This window comes from Haliotis cracherodii, unplaced genomic scaffold, assembly GCF_022045235.1.
Source record: "Haliotis cracherodii isolate W230 unplaced genomic scaffold, xgHalCrac1.p SCAF_10, whole genome shotgun sequence".
Taxonomy (NCBI): Eukaryota; Metazoa; Mollusca; class Gastropoda; order Lepetellida; family Haliotidae; genus Haliotis; species Haliotis cracherodii.
This window is the reverse complement of record NW_027266265.1, coordinates 25,968,437-25,995,090: the sequence shown is the minus strand read 5'-3', so window position 1 is coordinate 25,995,090 and position 26,654 is coordinate 25,968,437. Positions and strand designations below refer to the sequence as shown.

At 40.1% G+C, this 26,654-nt stretch overlaps 2 protein-coding genes across 2 annotated transcripts in view; one reads left to right on the top strand and one right to left on the bottom strand.

The window, feature by feature from the left end:
• Positions 1-26,654, bottom strand: part of LOC139454212 (ATP-dependent RNA helicase DDX1-like) — a 417,258-nt gene that overhangs the window by 76,316 nt on the left and 314,288 nt on the right. The window lies entirely within an intron of this gene.
• On the top strand, positions 4,900-6,111 carry LOC139444281 (uncharacterized). The gene is made up of 3 exons (XM_071225212.1): positions 4,900-5,075; positions 5,395-5,616; positions 5,949-6,111. The coding sequence occupies exons 1-3, from the start codon at positions 4,900-4,902 to the stop codon at positions 6,109-6,111; spliced, it is 561 nt and encodes a 186-aa protein (XP_071081313.1).

Here is a 26,654-nt window from a genome sequence, read left to right as displayed (position 1 = left end):
GCCTTGTAATCACAGAAATTCAAACAATTTTAGATTAAATTCACAACCTGTCTACATTGATCTTTGATGGAAATCAGCCCAAGTATAACCTGCTTGACATCCTGTATTAACAAAAGTAATCATGAACATATGTTGCCAGTACTTCCTGAATAATTCATAGAGCAAATGACTTTAACAGTAACATTGATTTCTGAAGACACATGACATTTAGTTGTGTTAATGTCCTATTTTAAATGATATGGTTCTTGTGGCTGTCATTGTACAGATAAACTACTTTGATATAGTCACTTTGATATTTAAGGCAATGCAGACAGATTTTAGAACACACGAATGGCAACCAATTTACATAATGTTCGTAAGCAATTGTCAATTCTTGTTGAAAGATCTTTGGTTGTTGTACAATTATTATGGTTCTGTTCGAATGAACAAAATCTTCCAAATGGCGTCCTGGTTTTCTTGGGGGAATTAGTCAGCAAAGAACGGAGTCACAGGAGACTAATTACAATTTTATTTACAAGAACAATTAACAATGAATAATTTACAATATCTTAGAATATAGCTGAGGGTGCCACAGAGAGTCGGCATAACCCTCTGGGCTGGGAGAGAGGTCTGCTTGGTATGAGCGTCAAACCCATTCTGCTTCACATCTCATCATCATCATTCTGGGAGACTTAACGTGCGCTTTCCGACTAATGCACATGGGGAAGCACTTATGCTATTGGGGGAAAAAAAGTGTAATGAATAGATAAAGAAGTGCAACCCCCCAAAATATATAATTTTACAGTCTAATCTAATAAAGCTATGGGGGCTTGGGGTTTGGCTGGGTGGGAGTGGGTGATAAAAAAATATTCAATAATGTGGATGGGGGGGAGGGGGTCAAGCGTGGGAAGGCACGGCGTCGGCTGGTGAGCGTGTGTAGCTAGAAGTCTAGCGGCGGCGTCCTTGTAGCAGTCTCTTGGTCAGTTTCTCTTCCTTGGGGTCGGGATTCTGGTAGAGACTCTTTTTTTCAAGGAGGGTGGTGGTGTTGGCGACAAAGTGGTTGGAGGTCAGTACACCACTATTCTGGAAGAAGTGGTACAAGTCTGTGAAGCTTGTGATGTCGTACTCGACGTCCTGTCCCCCCTTCTTGTGTATCATGACGAATGGGACTCCTTGCTTGATCAGGATGTCTGATTTCTCTACTAGTACTTCCTGGAAGCTCTTTACCCTAGCAGGGACCTCGATAGGATCTGTCTGGGTCTGGCCTTCGCTAAGGGGAGTGGGCTCTGGCGTGGTTGTCTGGGCGCACAAGTCGGTTAGAGCGGGCGTAGAGGTCTGGGACTCTGCTGACGCGGTGGCGTTGATTGGACGGGAGGCTGGTTTGGGAGAGGGGATGTCTCTCCTCTTCCTTTTCTTTCTCCCGTGACCCGTCCCCTCAGGACAGCGGAAAGGCTCCTCCCCACTGGATTCAAGGGGAGCGAGTTCCAGTGCTGCTACTGGGGGCAATCTATAAAATTATGTAGATCTGATTGCTTCCTGATAAAATATAATGTATACCGCCTGAGAGGGAAATACGTTTCTGACCAGGAGAATAAATCCCTTATATCCCGACATGAAGAAAACAGATTGCACATGGATTTCTGAGCATGTGAATAAAGCCTTTATACCCTGCACTGAAGCCAAGAGCTGTTAGCTGTTTACAAGTCAATGAAAGTCATGCGACACAGCAGAAGTTCAACAGATATTTTTTTTATCAACTTTCAATTTGTTTACTTTACAATGGCAGAATGAAACATGTCGGCAATATAAATTCATTGTAGCAGTAGAACTCAGGGTATACATGTATGTGGTTTTATGTGTCCCACGTTTGGTTTCATATCACTTGCCTTCAGCTTGTGGTAAGGAAGCTAATGCGGGACACATATCTCTTGTGATACTGCTACAACTTACAATGGCAGGCATGTATTATACACCCATCCTCCCCCTCACCCCCACCCCTTACACAGCAGTATTTATGGGGAGAAAGGTGCACTCTACACTCAAGACAATATGGTAGGTGACCAAACCAGTGTATTTATATCCCTAAACGACACACGTGATCCACATGGATTTCCACACAGAGTGTATCTAGAGGATTGTTATATTGTGCTCCAGAAATACAGTTCAATCTGTTTAAACCAGATTCTGACAAATATCTAACAATAGTTATCATTGTAAATGACGTCACTTCCAGTTTTGACGTCACTTCCCATTTTCTAGGTAATGACGTCTCTCTTGGTCTATATTTTACCCAAAGATGTCATTTCCTGATTAGATGAACCCTGTTCTATATCTGGCGCTGATGTCACTTCTGGTTATGTTCACGCTTCTGGTGACGATGTCACTTCTGGTCTAATGGAGACATATTGGAGAGATATTCAAGGTGCTTCTAATCTATCCTACAACCCCTTTTTTTGATAGGAGGGGTAAAACTATTGGTGGACGATAGTTTGCACTGCGACAACCAGACCAAGGGAATAAATGCCTTGTAAGTCTGGCTGCATGTCACCCAAGTAAAAGCTAGTGAAGGTGTTTTGTTACGCCCATTGACAGCTAGAAACTACTTGTTCTACTGAGACTGATGTCCATGAAGCGAGAGTCTTGGCTAGGACTCTGATTTCGTGAGCTGAGCAGGATCTGAGACTGGTGTGGAATTCTGAGCCTGTATATAACTTAGCTTTTAGTTATCCCGCTATTGTAGCCTTGGTGATGTCCTTGTTGGAATTAGTCTTACAAGATAAGGAGAGCCTCCTTTGATGGCGTCTACATGGGTCTGTAGCTGCGAGATATAACTTAAGAGCTCTGATGGGACATAAAAGTCTGTCTGGGTCTCATCATGGTAGATTGATTCTTGGCTACGAAGTTTGAGAGCGATCTTAGAGCTATTGAGGCCCAATGTTGATCATGGGTGAGACTAGAATAGTCTATGGCATGTAATTCCGAAACTCTTGCTGCTGTTGCCATGGCTAGGAGGAAAGACGCAGTCCTGGCTTTTTGGAGTAGGGTAGCTTTAGCCATGGGCTAGTAAGGTTCCATAAACAATGCCGACAGTACCACAGATAGATTCCATTTGGGGAAGATACGAGGTGTTTGAACATCTTCTAGTAGAAAGGATCTCATAAGTCTGTTTACAATGGGATGGTTACTGATTGATAATCTGTCATGTTGAAGTACGAAATGAATGGCTGATCTATAACCTTCTGTTGTCCTGTGTCGGAATTTGTTGTCTTGACGTAGATGTAGTAGAAAAATATGCTACCATCGGGATGGATATGGCATTAGTTATAATCCCTTGTTGTCTCCTCCACTGGACGAACTTGTCCCATCTGTTGTCATATATAAGGGAGTATGAAGGTCTCCAGGATCTTGCAAAAGCTTCTGAGGTGTTTGATCGGGGATGCCACTCATCACATGCTCTCTGTGATTCCACCAATGGAGGTCTCGTGTAATCTGGGAGGTTACTGAGTCTAGAACTCTAGGCTATGGGATCGTAGAGAGTTGATCTATGTCTGAAGAGGAAGTAGCATCAGCCTTCCCCTGAGGGTCATATCCTGTAGAGACTAAGTTGCCTTGAAGAGACATCCACCACCTAAGAGACTTGCTGGGTTGACTTGAGAGTGATTGAATCATCTTGATAGTCTTGTTGAATCGATCCTCTGGTGGGCATAGATATCCTCTGTCTAGCTGGAATCTTGCTCCGATGTATATGATGTCTTGAACCAGAGTAGTCTCGGACTTGGAAGGATTGACTAGGAAGCCTAGGTAGGTCATAAGTTGGACCACGAATATCATGTTCTGATGTAGTTGAGCTTTCTCTTGGTCTGCCGCCGACTGGCGCTGTAATCCTGGTGAATAGCCACAGGGCTATTGCTACCCTGAATGGTAGGACTTGAAATTGGAAGCATCGGACATTGATCGAGAATCGTCTATATTTCCCTGAGAATGGGTGTATCAGGATGAGAAGATAGGCATCTTGTAAATCTAGGCTTAGAAGCCAGTCTCCTGTCTTCAACTTCGACCATAACTTCCGTATGGAATTTTGGCGGAGGTACCAGATATCTCTTGTTGAGAGTGTTTTGGTCGATAATCACTCTCATTTCGGTTGTACACTTCATCGGGACTTAGAAGACCGGAGAATATGGCTTGCGAAAGATTCCTGAGAAGATAGTGGCTTGTTGTACCCATGACTTGCTTGGAATGAATCCTTCCCAGCGGAGACAAACGTCTTCTCAGGAGGCTGTTTGGATGACAAAGATTTGTGGTCCCAGGGATGCTTCTATGGATGGGATGATCTGTATCCCAATTTTCCGTTATTAGAACTATCAGAATAATCTTAGATTAACGTGACTTACTACCAAGGGCCAGATTGTTACTACTATTACAATAGGTGTTGACTCATATACAGGGAAAAAGTGATGTTGCCGCCATTATGACGTCATGGCTTGGCGACAACTAGTTGTATGTATAATTGACATTGAAGAGGACTCCTGTTGAAAATCTTAAAATGTTAGTTGGAGTGACTGAAGCCAAAATACAGGATTTATGGCAGAGATGTAATAGAGGTAGAAGTTTTGTAAGAATTATTTGTCAATACGAGACCAAATTTATTATCCTGAATTTAATACATTAAAGGAGAATACTAAAGCAAAAACATTTTTTTCATCGGTGTAAAAGCATTCTAAGGGCCACCTTTCACGATAAAAATTTTGACACGAAGTTGGTAAAATGGCAATAAATACGTAAAAAACGCACTCGTATTTCCACCTACTACGGAAACACCCGACATTTAATGAGCCGAAGCGGGTATCACGTGACGTGACGTCATATGTGCCTTTTGACGATGGCTTCCCATAGAACTAACGTGACAACTTGAGAGTAACCATGGATTCTGAAGCAGTAAAAGACGTTCCCGATGTCATTTTTGATATTGTTGTTAGGCCGTATCAGTACGAGCCGATTTTACATCTTGCAAGGGAAACTTCCAGTGAAGAAGAAGATTCAAGCGGAACAGAGGCACCAGGCGATGTCAACATCGAAAGACTCGGGAACAAAGACTGGTAAGTTCGTCATATAAACAACTATTTAATAATCGGGTTTATCGGTACGATTATATTGTATTGACTTATAAACTGTATTTGACATATATGTTATGTAATAAGCTGTTGTCTAAGAACGGTTTGGGGTTATCTTTACTGTTGACGCTGTTGGCAAGTTTTTCACCCCGTACAATCGAATCCATATTTATTGGAATTCGTTTCGTTTTAACAAATATTCTTGTAAAATACATTGTTTATGCGATATTTAGGGTTAACATGATTATCTTTATTATTTTAGACATTCCCATTTGCTGTTAATGGACTGTAACTTATGTTTTAGGTGTGACTGTGGTCAGTGCATTACAATGCCAACTGGTCTTGAGAGCAAATGTTGCCAGGAGATTCAGCAAAAGGAACACATGTGCGATGAAGCAGGTGTGCAGTGCATCACTGAACATGATTTTTTTATAGACAACTGCCTCCGGAGAGGAGTCGTTTGGGTTTCGTTACTGGAGTTTGTTCAGCAGGATGGACCACTCAACGATAACGAACCAGTACATGAGTAAGTTGTTATGATTAAATGATCATGATGATGAACGGAAAATTGTTTATTAAAAAGTATGACACAATGAACCAATGATTAGATCTATGTAGTCTTGGTAAAACTACTGATATGAAGACATTTCCTTTCACCAATTGATATCAATAAAAATGTTCCAAAATTATGCTCAGTTCAATCAGTGAAAGGTGTCGGCTCTATTAACTTATTGTCAGTATCATTACATGTATTACAAAAGCTGTCATAGTGTTTGGGGAATGGCCAAATGATGGCATGTCTGCTTTGTGAAAGCATATACTAAATGAAAAAGTTATCATACTACTGTTTGATTACAGGGCATACAGATACTGTTCATATCATCGCTTCTCCAGACTGGTTTACCATAGTCTTCCGAAGAAATGCAGGAAAGTTCATCCTTCGTGTGTGGTGAAGAAAATTAGAGAGGCATTCCCATCAGAATATGACTCATACACTGGCTTCAAGTATGCAAAACCATGACTTTCTTGGAGTGAGTGTGAGCGAGTTTGATTTTACGCCTGTTTTAGCAATATTCCAGCAATATCACGGCGGGGGGACACCAGAAAAGGGCTTCGCACATTGTACCCATGTCGGGAATAGAACTCGGGTTTTCGGCGTGACAAGTGAACGCATTAACCACTAGGCTATCCAACCACCCTGACTATCTTGAAGTCTTGTTCCATGGATATTTATTTTCTAACCATGTATGAAATGAATTTTGATGATTGTGTGGAGTATGAACTAAGCTAAAAGACTTTTGTCTTCTTGTTTGTTTATTGTCTGCACCACTCAGCAATATTCCAGCTGTATGACAGCAGTCTGTAAATATCGAGTCTGGGCAAGACAGTCCAGTGATTGACATGAGCATTGATCCACGCAATTGGGATACCATGACATGCAGTCAAGTCAGTGAGTCTGACCAGCCGATCCCGTTACAAGCAGTCACCTTTTACGGCAAGCATGGGTTGCTTCTCATGTCTTATCAGGCTAATTGATCATAACATTATTGTATTCTGTCAATTAAATAAACTGTATATCAAAGTTTGTCTGGCAAACAGATTAGCTTGATATTGTTGTAACAATGCTGTGTCAGTTATTTTCATCTGCGAGAAGTCTGATGTGATGAAATCATTTCTTGTAAGCAGAGACCAGAATTACAACAAAATATTTGCCAAATCATTTTGAATCAAGCTGTATATGGTAGCATTAATATGAGCATCACAACTCAGGTAACAATCATCGAATATAGTTGATTTATGGGATCAATAACAATTCAGTTAGTCAGTTAGTTGGGATTAACCCTGCTTTCAACAGTTTTCCATTCATGTCACATATTAATGTGGGAGGAAAACCCGAAGTAATGCATGTCTCTGATGTTCGCCAATTTTGCGAAACCTGAAAGCACTAGTATAGTGCTGACAAACTAAGAAAGAATAAGCACAAACTGATGTAAACTGCTCCTAGCCAGTTTCTCCATGAAATATGATGAATATATATATAAATGTTGAGACACTTACTAAATATATATATACATTTTAATGAAGGAATAATACCACTAATTCATCATATTAGACAGAGTTACTCAAGACATCAAGTTCAAATCAACAACACAAGTTTTTATACCCAGTCTCCTACTCCTTGTATCTGAATCAATTTCCAGATCACTATTTGCTAAAAAAGATGTATGGAAGATGCAGCTGTTGTGATAAAAACTGTCGAATGTTCAACTATGATTGAAACTTATCATAAACTCTAAAAATTACCAGCACCCCCTAATTTTTGCCAGTCTCAACTGTTTTTAATATTTCAAGAAAAAGTCGTGACAAATGGATATTTAACCTAGAAATAGACAAGGTAAAACCCTGATACAACAGACAAGCTGACTTTCTTAGAAAAATGTACTTCTATGAATATCACTGATGATTTGTTCAACAACAAAGATTTATAAGGTACTTTATTTGCCGCTACACAGGCACTGGCAGTCACATGAATTTCCGTCCAGGTCTAATTTTACCGATAAAAATTTGGTATTCATGGGAACGCTGCATAAAACACAACATGCTGAGCTAACTGGTGCTTCTTTTACATATCTACCTCTCACCTTCATAGGAACATGCTTGGTCCCTGTGAAGTATGCTCACCATTGTTGTACTTATCTGTAAGCTACTTGCATAGATCATGTAATACTGTAAACAGCTTTATTTCTGCGCTGTTAAAATATTGCGAATACCACACCAAAGACAATACTGCGACGAGATATTTTTGCGCGTTGCCGTGTTGAGATGACACCTCGATTACCAAACAAGAGACAGCTTCTCTCCAAAGCTAGTTAATCTGAGTTGGCCGGAAAGTTGACCAGTGTCATGAAACCGATTCACGCAAGATGGCTTGTTTCCTGTGTTGACAAAATTGCAAAGGACGCTGACGCAATCAAGCGAGGTTGGAAGAAGGCAGGATTACTGTGAGGCAACAGTGACACTAATTGGTCTGTTTACACTGTCATTTGTGATGTATTGTGTGACCATTCTGCATTCATTTGTGTTTTTAACTTATTGAGTAACGTGTGGTTCTGGTTGATGATTTCAACATTTGATGACATGTTGCAATGAATAAAGTATGTATGTATTATTTATACTTATTTTTGCGTTTTTAATTTTTGCGATTGAGTCTCGTTCGCAAAACTCGCAATAATATAACGGTCGCAAAAAATTCCCTGTTTACAGTAAATCTGCAAACATTGTACTACTGGTCTCTTGTTCTACCTAGCTAAGCCACCCCCTTAGTAACATCACCTCCCAAAACAAGCTGTTTCCCACCAACATTTGCCAACAAGCTGGACTGATGTTCGTTCCAAACTTTCAGACAAGATGGTACTGCATAGCATCGCTGTATGTTGATGAAAGTATCCATGTTAAAAATTGGCATTTTCATGAACCTGAACATTCTCAATACTTGTGCAGCACATCCCCCACTAACAAGAATACTGCTGGCACACAGAAGATTGCCCCAGGGCATTGTCCCTTGCATTGACTGGCTGTTCCATCTTGTATTGTGCCCAATCAAGCATTCAGTCTCAACAATTATCATGACGCCTTGTTGTTGCATCAGCTTAACTTGACAAGCCATGCCACAAAATGAACTTGAACTTGACTGATGTGAGCAAAACTGAAATAGTTTGGCAAGTGATGTTTTAGAGACGAGAAACTGTCTTTCATTCTGTGGATTTGAATATCAACTCTGAATATTCAGAAGGCATGTACTCCTCATCACTAGCTGAAACTGTGTCCTCACAGGTATGGTCATCCTCCACTGCTTGGCTTGTGACACTGCACATCTCATGCTGATCAGGTGAAACTTGTGATATAGATGCACATTCAGATGAAAATAGCTGTAGTGATGGCAACAAGCTCACACTGAACTTCTTTGGAGATGGTAGTGACTGACTTGCACTGGCAGGGAGTTGTTACTTGAATCCTCCGAGTACGTTGTGATGTAACTTGCTTCTGTGAAACAGTCTGAGTTTTCTTGGTGACAAAACGTGAGCAGGTGTTTAAGGATGAGGTTAAACTGACAGGTATTTGTGTTTCATTTCCATCAGTTGACATGGAATCAAAATATTCTTGTTCTTTCTTGTCGAATTCTTCATGTTCATCCCTGGCTCCTTTAAAGGCTTTGGATGGATTTGTTTCAGTCTGTTGTTCATCACTGAGGATATCTCTCAGGATCTGTGAAAAACAAAATATAAAGACATTATAAAAATCAGTGATAATCTATTATTATTACTGAATAATTATTGTATCATGGAGTAAAGATAATAAGGGCAGTTGTAAAACCTGCAATAAATTTATACACATACAAAAGGATTTTATAAACATTTTAGTAATAACTGTATCTCTGCAAAGTCACCGATTTTGATAAAACTTGCATATTTTAAAAACAGCCAATATACTTTATCAGCAATGTTGTTGAGAGCCAAATCTGATACTGTCTAAGACAATCTCTCTGGCTCATCCACCCCCATAATAAATTACCAGTCCCAAAGAAATTTTGTTTTCTGAAATATGATTGCAGTTCCTATGTGATAAACTGGTGACTGTAGGGGGTCTGGGACTTATTGAAAAAACATATTGTCCCAGAAAATGTTTAAAAAAATAATCATGCTTCACACAGTAAAATATTAAACTGCCTGTCTTACATTGTTGCAAGGAGTTATTTTGTTAAAAAAAATGGATCCTAGTAGTTATATTTACAAAGTATCTTATCTCCATACAATATCCAAAGTCATCCTCTCTCTCTCACTTAGGTTATTAATAGTTATGTGCATGACATGAGGTCAGCCAATGAGACTCGAGAACAACTTTCACGCCACACAATGTTGACAAATAGCGTGTCTGGAGCCGATGCCCGTAATTCGAGAAAATGGAAAACAATGTAACAGATACATCATTGTTGGCCGCTGAATTTACAGATAGATCATAATGTTGTTTTTTTCTGTTATAGCAAAACATTTTCAAGCTGATGGGAAATCTGTTACTGATGATAAAAATACCAATTTCATCACAATTATCGGACTCGATTAATGAAGGCTATGCAATACCACCGACTGTAAGCTGTTACATGTACTGATGTAGTATAAATGGCATATTGTGAAATGATTTAATTTTGTACTTAATCAAGTAATCAACGGTCAACTGTAACGGTTATGCCTATCGAAAACTAGGCTACCGCCAAAGTAGATCTAGCCCGCTTACCTCGTCCGTTTGTCGTTTCCTAAATGCTCCCCGTGTAACGCAAGGCAAACCATCGACAAAACTTTTGGTCCTGAATTTCGTGGGGACTGTGTCCTTCTTCAACCTAGCTTTTGGATGTTCATACCCCATGTGTGCAAGGCGAAATGGGTCTCTTTCGTAGGCATCTGCGTCGAAATGGTCCGAACATAAAACAGCATACTTGCTTGGCTTCCAGTTTTTCTCCCCATGTTGGCACCTGTGTATCCAAACCTTTCTTCTGCCTAAATCTGTCTTTTCGCTTGGAAAGCGGAAGAAATGGTGACTATTTCCATTGTTGGATGACGTCGTGCAACCCCAGGCAACACAATAAACCATCTTATCAAGTACAAGAACGACAGAAAAAATTCGCTTCACATGGCTGTAGCGCTTGGTCTTATGCAATATGGCCGGCCTTAGTCACATATGACGTCACGCGGGTAAATGGTCACGTGAGTTCACAGACTTCTGAGTGAAATATGCATAATGGCTGAAGCCGAGAAAACAGTAACGTTTTTTTTCCGATTTAAACATAAATAAAAATACTTTTGCAGTAAAAATTGGTGTACATGTTTCTGATGACTTTATCTTTAACCCAGTCAATTAGAGCATTTTTCTAGTATTCTCCTTTAATTCATCTTAAGTTAAACCTTGACTCCCTTCCCTTTGGATAACAGACAAATTGATATGACCTAATCCAGATTAACTATTCATGCATCTCATGTCAGGTGAGCTATTCTCATGAAAAACAATAAGTTTACAACATGGACTGATGCTGAGTTTTGCCTCAGTTCAGTGGCAGCACATCTTTGATGACAGAATAAACATATATCTATGCAATATCACATGCATCAAATGAGAGTTTTCTTATTTCTGATTTCTCTCTGATTTCCTTCCCAGTATGTAACCTTGGGTGGCAGCTCAACTTGCAGCTGTTAGCAAAGCTAATGAGCATAATTGTTACTGCAGGTGTTTGCAAAGGCCAAATACCATCACGCAAATGTTATGTGACATCTAAGAAAACATTTCAAACAAAATCATACATATCACTCAAACAGTTTTAAATGTACAAACTGGACAGTTTTCACTTTTCCAGAAAAAACTACTTTACCTTCAAAGGTTAATGGAGTTAATAAATGTTAAACTTCAAGAACTTGATGACTTAAGATATTTTATGTGCTGTTAACAAGATTCTTAGTGTTGAAAAAGATGTCAGCACCACAGTTCCCTTGAATCAGTTGTTCTTACAGAACAGAACAGTCTTTCCAACAGAAAGGTCAGTGAAGTCAAAGTGTTCATCACAATATGTTTCTTCAGGATGAAGTGCTGCAAGAGCATTCAATGGCGAAAAAGTGTGACCTGTATGTACGATAAATCGCAAAGAACAATGAAGAATGAAGCATGGTTTATTTCACAATAAAACATTGTTCTATTATGACATCATTTCTGGAGATTCGAACATGCCCCGGCAACTTGATGACGCCATAGACTAGAGGACAATATTTTGAAGAGGCCAGTGTCTAGTGAGTTGTTCCTCATAGATGTAGCTGGGAAATGCAGATAAACACAGTGGCCGACGGTCAGATCCAAAAGTGGGAGAGATATGACAATACCCGTATTACCAATCAGTAATTGGAGAAAAGGTACAGGTAATAAATATTAGGATTGTGAGAATATTATCATGGAACTGTTCTGGGTGAACAATACCTTCCAAATGGTGTGCTGGATTTCTTGGGGGAATTTGTCAGCAAAGAGCCGGAGTCACAGGAGACTAATCACAATTTTATTTACAAGAACAATTAATAATGAGCAAGTTACAATATCTTAGAAAAATAGCTGAGGGTGCCTCTGGGCTGTGGGAGAGAGGTCTGCTTGGTTAGAGTGACAAACCTTACTTACTTACTTACGTTTGGAGATTTAACGTGCGCTTTCCGACTGGAGCGTATTTCGCACACGGGCCCGGTCGGGCCATTTAGCGTGGTTTTGAAGGGAAAATAAAGGTGTTGCAACCAGAGGGGGATTTTAGTGGTTGCTTATATAAGTTTTGGAGATTTTGAAATTTGGAATGCATGCCTAGGGGTGTGGTAGTGTACTAAGGGAGTGTGTTGGTGTGTGTTTGTTTGTTTATGTGGTGTGGTTGAGTGTTTTTAGATGCGGATCATTAGATTGGTTTTAGTTAAGTATACGCCTAGTGCTTTAAATTTTTCTGTATTGTTATGTGGATTTAGGATTGATTCTAGGGTTATGGCTTTATCTAGTTTTAGATTTGTTTGGAGTGTTGCTCGGTGGGTTTGGTAGTGCGTGCAGTGTAAGAGTGCATGTTCTATTGTTTCCAGGTGTGGGCAGTGTGGGCATTTTCCGGTTGCGTGTTTTTTTATTTTTAGGAGTTGACTGTTTAGTTTAGTGTGACCTGTTTGGAGTTTGGTGATAATTCTATCAATTTTCTTGGATGGATGGAGGATTTTAGGTTTGGTTAGAGGTTTTTTGAGGATTTTGATTATCTGTGTGTTTGTTTTTAGGTATGTCTTATGCCATTTTTGGGTGATTTTACGTTTGTTAATGCTTTTGATCTCTGCTTTAGATATTGGTAGATTAAGGCTTATTTCAGGAATTTTGAGGGATTTTTTGTCGGCTTGATCGGCGTTTTCGTTTCCATATATTCCTACGTGGGCTGGGATCCAGATAAATGCTATTTGTTTGCCTGCCTCTGTTAAGTTATTTGCGCTTTTGAGTATTTGGTTAATGAGTTTAGGGCGTTTTTTGGTGTTTTTATTTTGGAGGGCCTGTAGTCCACTTAGTGAGTCTGTGAGTATTAGGATTTTTTTATGTTTTTTAGCATGTTGGTTATGGAGGGCGGATGCTATGCCCATTAACTCTGCAGTGAAGATGGATTGGTTGTTTGGGAGTCGATAAGATTGAGTGTTCCTATTTGGTTGTGCTATGTGGACTCCGAAACCAGTGCGATTTGTGATCGGATCGGAAGATCCGTCTGTGTAGATGTGGCACCAATTTGGCCAGTTTTCGTGTATGTAAGCTAGTGTGGTGGATTTAGCTATGTTTGGATCGGTTTGTTTGTTTATTGAGTTTGCCAGAGATGTGTCTATTTTGGGGATTTTTAGTTTTGGGGTAAATATATTTGATGGTTTGCAGTTTTGTTGGGAGGTTATCTATTTGGTTTTCGTTTAGGTAGTTGAAAATTCGTTGAGATATTGGAGTAAGTAAAGGGTGCTTCCTAATTAGAGCCTGGTTACGAGGGCGGATATTTTCGTTTAGGAGGTTTTGGATGAGAGGGTTTGATTGGGACGAGGCCCAGAAATTAAGGGTTAAGTGTTGCCTACGTAGGTTTAGTGGCAAGTGACAAACCCCTTTCTGTATGTATTTAACCAAAATTAGAACAATTAAATGGAATATGATTGGTTGATACACAATGGGTTGTGCCCTATGCTAAATGAATGGTTAGACAGAGGGGAATACTTAATCCTGTTAATCCTGTTGGACTAGCTGGCACTAATCTTGTTGGCATATTTACTGGATGCTTTGAAAGAGATTATGGTGTCACTATAGATGGGCTTGTGTTTGGGCTAATCCTTAATGCACTATAGACGAGCTTGTATGGGGGCTAATCCTTAATGCCCTATAGACGAGCTTGTATGGGGGCTAATCCTTAATGCACTATAGACGAGCTTGTACGGGGGCTAATCCTTAATGAGTCTTAATTGAAGTAATTGCTGAATGTTATTCTAATATACCCCGGTAGGTGATGACAGATATACTTAAATAAAATAGTTCAAGGTAATCTATAAGACTATGTAGACATATCCTTTGTCTCTCTGCCATAACCCTCAACCCCTAATCACCAGCACGCGTAGAATAACCTCAACCAGAAACAAAAAAACGGTCCCAACATCCATTGTCATAATCAACTTAAAAAAACCCACTAAATTCCCTGAAGCCCCCAAAAACATATCCTTCGGAGCCCACACCAACTTAGAAGTCAAACCCTATATAAAGCAGGTAAAGCAATGTTCAAAGTCGCCATATACACCACCCTAAACAACTCTCTATCTAAAAAACTTGACTCAATACAATATCAGGCTCTCAAACTAATTACACGCACCCAACATGGCACCTCCTACACCTCACTTCAGGCCTTAACAGGAGAAATGCCACTAAGTCTACGCAGGGAACAGCTAAGCTTAAATTCCTGGGCCGCGTCCCAATCAAACCTTCTCATCCAAAACTTAATAAACCAAAACATCAGCCCCCAAAACCAAGCTCTAGCTCGTAAACACCACTTACACTCCCAATATCCCAAAGAATAACAAACTACCTCAATGAACACCAAATTAAAAATCTTTAACAAAACTGCAAACAATCAAATATCTTCACCCCTAAACTTAAAATACCCAAAATAGACACAACACTAGCTAGCCAAATAAATAAACAAACCGACCCAAACATAGCTAAAACTACCACACTAGCATACTAACACGAAAATTGGCCAAATTGGTGTCACATTTACATGGACGGATCCTCAGATCCAACCTCCAAACACACAGGTTTCGGAGTCCATACCACACAACCAACTAAAACCTCACAATCCTTCCGACTCCCAAACAACCAATCAATATTCACGGCAGAACTAATGGGCATGGCCTCAGCCCTCCATAATCAAGAATCCAAAAACCACAAAAAAATCCTAATACTTACCGACTCCCTAAGTGGACTGCAAGCCCTCCAAAACAAAAATAGCAAAAAACGACCTAAATTAATAAATCAAATACTTAAAAGCTCCAACGACCTAACTAAGGCAGGCAAACAAATAACCTTCTTGTGGATACCCGCCCACGTAGGAATATACGGTAATGAAAACGCCGATAAGGCAGCTAAACTATCTCTCAAAATCCCAGAAATAAGCTTAAACCTACCCATCTCAAAATCAGAAATTAAAAGCGTAAACAAGCAAAAAATCACCCAAAAATGGCATAACCTATATCTAAACTCAAATAGCCAAATCAAAAAAGTACTCAGCAAACCACTAACCAAACCAAAAATTCTCCATCCATAAAAAAACATCGACAGAGTAATCACTAAACTCCAAACAGGACACACCAACTTATATAACCACCTAATTTTAAAAAAAAAAAACCACTACAGGTAACTGCCCACTCTGCAAACAACTAGAAACCCCAGAACACGCACTCATCCACTGCACACACTACCTAATTAACACATCGAACCGCATTACAAACCACCCTCAATCTAAACAAGGCTCTCACTCTAGAAGCAATACTAAACCCACAAATAAACTAGAAAACTTCAAGGCCTTAGGCGTATTCTTAATCAAAACGGAACTAATAAAACGCATCTGAAAACACTATAATCTACCAAATAAAAATCACATAAACAAACAAACATCCACCATACCCAGCTCCCTTAGTTCTACTCCCCAACCCCATCTATTCCAAATTTCGAAATTCCCAAATTCTATATAAGCAACCCCTAAAGCCCCCTCTTGGGTTGCACACACCACTTTCGCCCCTTTCGGAAACACATCAAATGGCCTGACCTGGCCCGTGTGCGAAACACGCATCAGTCGGAAAATGCATGTTAAATCTCCAAAGTAAGTAAGTAAGTAAATAAGTAAGTAAGACCTTTGTCTGGGAGATGGGATCTTGATATCTTAGGCTAGCATCTGTCTAAAAAGCTATAGACTGAAACTACTGATATTTTATATATGCATTTTACCTGATGATAAGTATTACTTGCTAAACTATCATATGAAATGATGTATAAATATTACACCATGGTAACTCATAAAAGCACTTGATGTGGATCTAATTATTATAGGATAACTTAGTATAAATGTTACCCATGATAATATGCAGGAAATAACGACCTTTGCATAAAATGGACTTGTCTGACATTGCCGAGGTCAGATCCTATTGAGGCAGTCATCATTCGTTAAATACAGGTAAATATTTTTAAAGCTTGTACATTTTATCATCATCCTTAAACAGGCTGTACATCCCTGCAGTGTTGAACGATAAACAATGACCACGAGTTGTTTATTTCTTATTTGAGATATCAACATTATGTACAGCCTCTTTTAGGATGATGATAAAATGTACAAGCTTCAAACATATTTACCCATATTTAATTGATGACTCCCTCAATATAATCCAACCTTGGCAAGTCCATTTATGCACAGACGGGTATTTGAACCATGTACCGTTCACCTTTATGTTCTCTCAGTGAGTGAATAAGGTTTTCGCTGCTATGTGCCTCAGTTGAGGATGAAGTACAGGTGTTGAATGATAAGTTTTGAGTCTCACATGGAAAGATTGGTCTGAAAGTGATTAACATAATTTATTTATCAACATAATCCCCTTCCAGATTGATACACTTTTGCCAACGATGTTTCAGGGATCTTATGCAAGTTTCATGGAAGTTCTTTTCTAGGTTGACCACAAGCTTTTCTCCACAGCTGTGACGTCATCATTTGCGTGGAAATGGGTTCTGGTTAGAGCTTTCTTCATGTTTGGGATGGAATTCTGACGGAGCCAGATCAGGTGAAAACGTTGGGTGCTGAAGGAGTTTAAAGCCACACTCAAGGAGCCATGTCAACGACTGGTGTGTGCACTAACTATATGGAGCACACCTTTTCTCAGCTTCCCATGTGTCTAGCCTTAATTTCATTTTTTTTCGTAACTGTCTAAAAAGTGCAGCATAATATGCTCTGGATACTTTCTTCCTTGCCAAAGCTTCTGTGAAAATGAAATGTATTATCGCCTGGGAAATGCCAACTGAATTTCCAATATGAATCTCATTCATTCAGCAGTTGGTCATAATCATATCGTGGATTCTCTGGATCATTGCTGGTGACATGACATGCCTTCCAGTATAGGGTTCATTTCCCAGGCTCTTCCTGTCAAACTAAAACTCTGCTGCCCACCACTTTACAGTACGTGGCATAGGAAGGGCATTCTTCCTTGGTGTTGTACTCATATCTTCATAGATGGCTTTGGGTGTCAAGCCACTTTTCAGCAAGTGCTTAATCACTGCATGTTCATCAAGTTTGTCCATTTACTAACTTGTCACAGCAAAACAATTTTCTTAATTCACTCAAGTTTTTGTGGCTATAGATTTCCCTATTATGCAATTCCTTGTATGTGAGGCTTAGAACCGATCCATCAACCTTTGTACATCTGGCTATCTGAGCATGAATTAATCCTCGTGGTGTTAAAGCATAAGATAAAATGGGGGGTTCAGTATAATAATCTAAAATGCCTTAATTTGTTAATGATATGATATGAAAAGAGTGAATTCCGTATTAATTCCATTTGACATGATATACTCCAGGGCCCTTTTCCACAGAGCAATTGTAGTTCTATGAATGTTGTAAGTCAATGTTAAATTATAGGAGTTACGATCACCTTAGCTGTACGATGGCTTTGTGGAATGGGTCCTGGGCCCGATTCAACAAAGTGATTATAACTACAATCAATGTTAGTGACTTACGTTGATTTTTACATTGTCTTAGCTAAAGTTTACAGTTCCACAAAGTGTTCATAGGGCGATTGTAACTTTACAAGTTCTTAAGTAGCCAAACTTAACTAAAATTGGAATCTTCAGCCCTGAAGATACAAATGTTTCCCTGAGAGTGGCCTCCCTTGGTCATGTTTAGCAAACGATGCATTATCTAAAAATGGACAGTTTGACAGAGACAGTTTGTGAAAGTCGCCACAACTCAATAAAAACCCTTGCCTACATATCTCAAAGTCTGAGGAAATACTTTGTTTTTGGGGACAGGGAATGCTAACGCTGGGTTGCTGGTGCAATAGATGGAGAGACTGCTTCATGCAGTCTCAAGAGGCTGATACAAACATAATACAGGTACTATAAACATCAACATAACTTCTAAAATGACGACAACAATACCTTTTTGCATTTGGGTTGTATGTATGTATGTATGTATGTATGTATGTATGTATGTATGTATGTATGTATGTATGTATGTATGTATGTATGTATGTATGTATGTAACGCACATTATAAATCTCCTCAGAAAATGGAACATATTATCATAACATGATAGGGTTTGTATTTCAAACATTCTGCAATGGATATTAGGTCTAATATTTAATAATATCAGATTTACAAATCATTGATGTGGAGTATGATAATCTATTGCAAGTCTTTAATGTTATGTCATGTTATCTGTAGTGTCAGGAATGAGTAAATGAGTAAACATTTCAACAATTTTGATTAAATCTATTTGTACTAACTCTTGGGTGATGTTAGTCAATTATTAAAAAATAATAACAATGTCCAATATTGAGCAATGTAAATTTGAGGATTGTTTAAGCTGTTTTGCCATCTTTCACATTTTTCACAAAGGTGTTTTTTTTAGTTTGGGAAACATGTAAAAATCACTTGGTGCCAGGTAAGGTGAGTACAGATGGTGAGGAAGCTATTCGAACCAACATTGTCTCACAGCAGCCTTTGCAAGTGGAGAGGTCTAAGAAGAGGCATTGTCATGAATTAGTAAACTCCAGCAATCAGCATTCCTTGCCGCTTTTTTTTTTTAAAGAATCTCTCAGGCGATGAAGCAAATTAGCATAGTAAGCACCAGTAATCGCCTATTGACTTTCTAAGTAATCAACGAGGATCACACCCTTTGCATCCAAAAATAAAGTGGCCACAACTTTCTTCACTGATCTTGAAGACTTGAAATTCTTTGGAGCTGGAAAAGTGGAATAGTGACATTCCATGGATTGACATTTCAACTTGGGATCATAGTGGTAGACCCATATTTCATCACCCGTAACTAATCTCTTTTTGGATTTGATGAAAAATTCCTCCTCAATTTTCTGTCAATGTCAGCTCTTTTCTCCTTAAAATCAGAATTTGGAAACTTTAGCACCCAGTGAGCAGACATCTTATTCATCTGTAATCACGTTCAACTGGCTGTCACTAATATACAAACAGCCTCAACAGACTAAATACATGTGCAATGAACTACTCAAACAATCGATGTACTTCATTTACTAGTTCACTTTGTAATAGCCCATAGTTGAAAGTTAGTCAGGCTTAGAACCTTTTGATCATCCCTTATAAATTCATAGATTGATGTGGAGTGTATCTGTCTGCCTTAACACGGAATGCGGAAAATGTCTGTCAGTGTTGACGTCATTTCAAGAATACAGTCTTGTGAAAAAGTATGAAAGTCAAAATGTGTCATGCATACGCTTATCAACGTCCGAGTTCAGGCCTCATATCGTGCAAACGCCGCATAAAAAAAATGACATTAATGTCAAATGTCTATCTTTATTAGGATATGTATTTTACAATATATGAATTATGATTTCGGATGCTTCAATATTACCATGTATTGCAAACTTAGAACACCAGAAATTCCACTGATGTCTAGGCAATACATATATTTTGGATTTGCTAAATTTAGACACTTTTGGAGAGACAATCAACTCAAGTTGAATATTATACAATTTGGTTACTGGGGTAACACTGTGTGCAGAAATAAGAATATTGCCGTAATCACTGTGCGGCACTGTTTGTTTAACGTGGCACTCAGCAATTTTCTAGCTTTATAAGGCACTCTGTAAATAATCAAATCTAGACCTGATAATCCAGTGCGTCACTGAGGGGTAAACAAAGCTAGCTGACGACCAGGTACCATGAGGGTTAAGCAATTAAGTATTTTGATCTTACTGCAACTTACAACTCTCTCAGTTAAGACTGCTTTGTGTAAAAGGCGGCTGATCAAAACAAAAAATTAACATCGCGTACTTAGTGATTTTACTATCAACTTAGAATGTTTTGTGGCATCATCTCAATCAAGGATGATATGTTGAAGCAGATAGCTGCTTGGGCTGACTGCCAATTCAGTTATAGTGCGTGAAAGTGGTGCTTCCACTGAGAATCAGACCAATTCCCATCTGCACAAACATGAAAAATGTTTAAACGCCTGATAAAAGCTTTCTACATGTAACTGCCAAGTTGGACCTGTGAGACTAGTGTCACAGGTCGCAAAACAGTTTGATGGAATGGCTGATATTTGATATTTGATATCTTTATGTTCAGCTAAAACTTTCCTGAATCTAAAAATGTTGTCTTCATCAAGATACAATGCTAATATAAAATTCCAAAGCTGCTATTCACTATTTCAGTGAATAGACTTAAGGCGGAGTGTAGGAGGGACACAGTCTCAAAAAAAGCACTGTCTACTGGTGTAGGTGTGGGGTGAGGAATGTGTTGCCTGGTGGGACACTGGTGTAGGTGTGGGGTGGTGAATGTGTTGCCTGGTGGGACACTGGTGTAGGTGTAGGGTGGTGAACGTGTTGCCTAGTGGGACACTGGTGTAGGTGTGGGGTCTGAAAGTGTTGCCTGGTGGGACACTGGTGTAGGTGTGGGGTCTGAAAGTGTTGCCTGGTGGGACACTGGTGTAGGTGTGGGGTGGTGAATGTGTTGCCTAGTGGGACACTGGTGTAGGTGTGGGGTGAGGAATGTGTTGCCTGGTGGGACACTGGTGTAGGTGTAGGGTGGTGAATGTGTTGCCTGGTGGGACACTGGTGTAGGTGTATGGTGGTGAATGTGTTGCCTGGTGGGACACTGGTGTAGGTGTGGGGTGGTGAATGTGTTGCCTGGTGGGACACTGGGGTAGGTGTGGGGTGGTGAATGTGTTGCCTGGTGGGACACTGGTGTAGGTGTGGGGTGGTGAATGTGTTGCCTGGTGGGACACTGGTGTAGGTGTAGGGTGTGAATGTGTTGCCTGGTGGGACACTGGTGTAGGTGTGGGGTGGTGAATGTGTTGCCTGGTGGGACACTGGTGTAGGTGTAGGGTGTGAATGTGTTGCCTGGTGGGACACTGGTGTAGGTGTGGGGTGGTGAATGTGTTGCCTGGTGGGACACTGGTGTAGGTGTAGGGTGTGAATGTGTTGCCTGGTGGGACACTGGTGTAGGTGTAGGGTGGTGAATGTGTTGCCTGGTGGGACACTGGTGTAGGTGTATGGTGGTGAATGTGTTGCCTGGTGGGACAATGGGGTAGGTGTGGGGTGGTGAATGTGTTGCCTGGTGGGACACTGGTGTAGGTGTGGGGTGGTGAATGTGTTGCCTGGTGGGACACTGGTGTAGGTGTAGGGTGGTGAATGTGTTGCCTGGTGGGACACTGGTGTAGGTGTAGGGTGGTGAATGTGTTGCCTGGTGGGACACTGGTGTAGGTGTAGGGTGGTGAACGTGTTGCCTGGTGGGACACTGGTGTAGGTGTAGGGTGGTGAATGTGTTGCCTGGTGGGACACTGGTGTAGGTGTAGGGTGGTGAATGTGTTGCCTGGTGGGACACTGGTGTAGGTGTATGGTGGTGAATGTGTTGCCTGGTGGGACACTGGTGTAGGTGTAGGGTGGTGAATGTGTTGCCTGGTGGGACACTGGTGTAGGTGTAGGGTGGTGAATGTGTTGCCTGGTGGGACACTGGTGTAGGTGTGGGGTGAGGAATGTGTTGCCTGGTGGGACACTGGTGTAGGTGTAGGGTGGTGAATGTGTTGCCTGGTGGGACACTGGTGTAGGTGTAGGGTGGTGAATGTGTTGCCTGGTGGGACACTGGTGTAGGTGTATGGTGGTGAATGTGTTGCCTGGTGGGACACTGGTGTAGGTGTAGGGTGGTGAATGTGTTGCCTGGTGGGACACTGGTGTAGGTGTAGGGTGGTGAATGTGTTGCCTGGTGGGACACTGGTGTAGGTGTAGGGTGGTGAATGTGTTGCCTGGTGGGACAATGGGGTAGGTGTGGGGTGGTGAATGTGTTGCCTGGTGGGACACTGGTGTAGGTGTGGGGTGGTGAATGTGTTGCCTGGTGGGACACTGGTGTAGGGTGGTGAATGTGTTGCCTGGTGGGACACTGGTGTATGTGTAGGGTGGTGAACGTGTTGCCTGGTGGGACACTGGTGTAGGTGTAGGGTGGTGAATGTGTTGCCTGGTGGGACACTGGTGTAGGTGTAGGGTGGTGAACGTGTTGCCTGGTGGAACACTGGTGTAGGGTGTGAATGTGTTGCCTGGTGGGACACTGGGGTAGGTGTAGGGTGGTGAATGTGTTGCCAGGTATAATTACTCTTGCAAAAGAGAAACCTCAAATGATTGAAAGAATTTTCTCATCCCAACAATTGAAAGCTGTTTAATATGTTTTTCAGGGGAAGATGTTGGCATGACGTGCCATGGTGCTATTATCATTGTTGGAATTATGGGAATATTCTGGTGATCTGTTCATTAGTTTTGAAAACAGTTCAGTGTTTGGCAACAGATGGATGGTTTCATTTTGGGTGAACAACCATGGATGAATCATGACAAAAATTCACTTTGACAATGTCAAACAAAAATTAAAGGATAACAAGGGCAAAAGTGAGTGTGGCTCACTAATACCCCGACCTGCCTAGTGTGTCAGTAGTTTCAAATTAAATAATGGATAGGGTTAGGGTAAGAAAAAATCATTGGAAAATTAATAAAACCAATTTTTTTCTTTTGACTGCACCCCTCCATATAATACAGATTATATGTACTAAGTTTGAGATGAATCCACTGAATAGTTTAAGAGAAATCGTTTTCGGATGGACGGACGGTACCTTGGTATAATAAAACAAAGATGTCACTTGTGAGTTAGCAATGTTGTGATATAGAATCTCAGGGAGTCTCTAAAGAAAATCTAAGCACTGATTTCAAGTCGTGATAAAATAGCTCTTGTATCAAATTGTCAGGAGTAATCAGATGTGTGTCTCTGATATATCAATTTTAACAAAACCTTTGTTTCCATAATCTGTATGAAAATCAATGAAATATCATTTTTTACAGCTTATGTAAACCCATCATTTACTAAAATAAAGCTTGACAACCCAACAAACCCTTCTTCATCCAGTTTGCAAAATTAGAGATCATCAGTAAGCATTAACGGCGTGATGAAAACATTGATTAATCGATCATCATTTTTTTCCCCAGAAACGCAAGAGATATTTATATAACGTATTCTCTTCATCACAATTTGCACAAACAGATTATGTTTCTGGCAGTAGAGTGTGAAGGATTGTGTGGAATATCTTCAACTAAGAAGACAAACTAGATTCCTGAAGAAATTCTGTCCTTGCATGTAATGAAATTATTCCTTCTCCTAACAGTAATTACTGCTTTTTGTTTAAAGTTTGCTATTTATGTATATTTTACTTATACATGGAGGTTCATACAGGGAAAGCTTTTTGACAGCAAAGTTTTAATGACACGATAACACTGCCAGAACCAGTTATAATGTCACACCATGTATATCACAACCAGCACACACACCTGCAGTGATGGTAGTTGTAATACCACACCATGTATATCACCACCAGCACACACACACCTGCAGTGATGTTAGTTGTAATACCACACCATGTATATCACAACCAGCACACACACCTGCAGTGATGTTAGTTGTAATGCCACACCATGTATATCACCACCAGCACACACACACCTGCAGTGATGTTAGTTGTAATACCACACCATGTATATCACAACCAGCACACACACCTGCAGTGATGTTAGTTGTAATGCCACATCATGTATATCACCACCAGCACACACACACCTGCAGTGATGTTAGTTGTAATGCCACATCATGTATATCACAACCAGCACACACACACCTGCAGTGATGTTAGTTGTAATACCACATCATGTATATCAGAACCAGCACACACACCTGCAGTGATGGTAGTTGTAATGCCACATCATGTATATCACAACCAGCACACACACACCTGCAGTGATGTTAGTTGTAATGCCACATCATGTAAATCAGAACCAGCACACACACACCTGCAGTGATGTTAGTTGTAATGCCACATCATGTATATCACAACCAGCACACACACACCTGCAGTGATGTTAGTTGTAATGCCACATCATGTATATCAGAACCAGCACACAAACCTGCAGTGATGGTAGTTGTAATGCCACATCATGTAAAGCAAACAGCAGTCTAAACCAGTTTGTTTCCTAGCTGAGATTGATCTCAATTTCATAGATTCAATGCATGAAAAGGACAAAAAGGATGTGTGAGGTACGTAAAGCTTTTGTGGTTACACAATATCTTTGTCTAATCTAAAGATCTTCTGGCTGTGTCATGCCAAAAGTTAAAAGATGGTACTAATTTACCCTGCCTGGTGCTCTGCATTAAGGGGCTTACAACAAGGACTGGTCAGCTCAGATCGTGTCTGAGAGGGGTATCCATGTTAAACTGCAGCATGGTATCTCAGCATGGTATAAAACCGGCATTTGTCCGGACTAGTACAAGCAGCCCCACCCCGCTCGCGCTCGCACACACACACACGCACATACAGACAAAGGCTGACACATAAAGATTACTGTATATATTTGTACTACATGCTGACCTAGGTAACAGTTCTTGCATATCAAACATACAAATACTTGATCCTAGTTGTACTTCCAGGCTGGTTTTCAGGAGAGCAGAGTTACTTCAAAGCTTGAACTGACGTCCCTCATGTGAATTGAGGACTTTGAACATTGGTCTGTTCCAAGGAAAAATAATGAAACTGAGAAATCTTACAGCAAAACACAATTGTATGTTTCTAAAATGAGCAGTCAACAGTCACTTTTAATCAAGCCCTGAACACTTCCTGTTGCTGAACTGTGTCCTTCCTCACTTCTGTCATCTGTGCCTGTCCAGTGACAGTGTCAACTGGTGGCCCAACTGAGGATGCTGTCACACTCATCATTCTGCATTCTGATTGGTCAGTCAGAGATTTGACCAAGAACGTGTATTTCAGAATTTTAGGACCTATCACCCCAATTTCTGGGTGAAGTTGAACACAGAGTTAAAATGGGAAAAAGACAAAACAGATTCCTTGTAATGTTCATCTGATCTATTCATTTGTTTATTCATTTATTTAGTCAATTTATCCATTTGAATTCATAGATTGCCTTGAGAATGGACCGGGGATCTGGAAATAGTTTTTTGCCAATTGGACATTTGCATTTTGGTCAAACCAACCTGAACAAGTGTCACTTTCATAACATATAGTGTTCCCTCACTATCAGCTATCAGCTGATCAGTTGACTTATGTTTGTAATATATTTTATTAAAAATTTCATTCAATATTGTTTACATTCTTTTCGGTGAAATATTACAGCTATTGACACCTTGAAACAAACTTTAGTTGCCAGAGAATGGATACATATATCATAAATGCCATACTCTGACTCGTCATATTTGTGGCAATGTGACTATTATATGCCAACATTATGTTTTTCGCAATCGAAATACACGGAGCTCGGGAAGTCCTCACGGTGACTTGTTAAATTGGGCCATACGTAAAAATATCCTGCAACAGCAATTAGCTGTACCAAAGTGTCATGCTTATAGTTCTTATTATCTTAAATGTATATAGTAAAAGCTGGAACTGAAATAACACAATTTTGGAATATATTATCCCTGATAAAATAATAATTTCAGATATGGTTTCTTCCAACCATTGCATCAAAATTGTTTGAAGTTGTATAATGGGTACTTTTTAACTGAATCCCTGGTAGATTGGGAGAGAACGTGTACAGCTGATGCTTATTCCGGCTTAGTTTACGAGTAAATACACACAGAATATAAATGGTAAATCATCATGTTTAGCAATGTTTTATATCAAATTTCATACTTTTACTTACCAAGTTTGTTAAAGATTTACCTGTTTATTCACCTCAATTCGCTGAAGTGATAGATCCACGATGTGTTTCAAAGCGCACAACACTCTACAGATACACAGATCTAATATATACCAATTCAGCCTGCGGGATGTAGGTCAGTGTGACTGTGGTTTGTACTATATCAAGTCGGACATTTTGCAGTCACAATCGCACAAGTCTGGGGCACAGACCGATTTCCGGATCCCTGGAATGTACACAAGTTGCCGCTGCAAATCTTTTGAAGATAAGAGATACTTTTCAATAGATTCTTTAAATTTGTATATGTACAAAGCCTTTGAAGTTTCCATAATAACCTTTGCCAGTTTTGCAGACATTGATTTTTAAAGTACAGATACAACTATAGTTGTCCATTATTCTGTAGGTAGGCTCGATTTGCCCTCTTCTTTCAGTAGTCATAACTGGAGTAGATAAAATGGGAAGAGTCATAAAGGAGTGAACTCTGAGGATATCCTAAACGTCTTGTGACTTAATGCGGCCCTGGAAACGAAGCAGGTCTTTCTAT

What these genes read in the sequence shown, in the direction of transcription:
- LOC139444281 (XM_071225212.1), top strand. Translation starts at nt 4,900, where the DNA reads ATGGATTCTGAAGCAGTAAAAGACGTTCCCGATGTCATTTTTGATATT. An exon ending in AGACTCGGGAACAAAGACTG is followed by an intron (nt 5,076 to 5,394) that starts GTAAGTTCGTCA and finishes CTTATGTTTTAG; the next exon opens with GTGTGACTGTGGTCAGTGCA. An exon ending in GATAACGAACCAGTACATGA is followed by an intron (nt 5,617 to 5,948) that starts GTAAGTTGTTAT and finishes GTTTGATTACAG; the next exon opens with GGCATACAGATACTGTTCAT.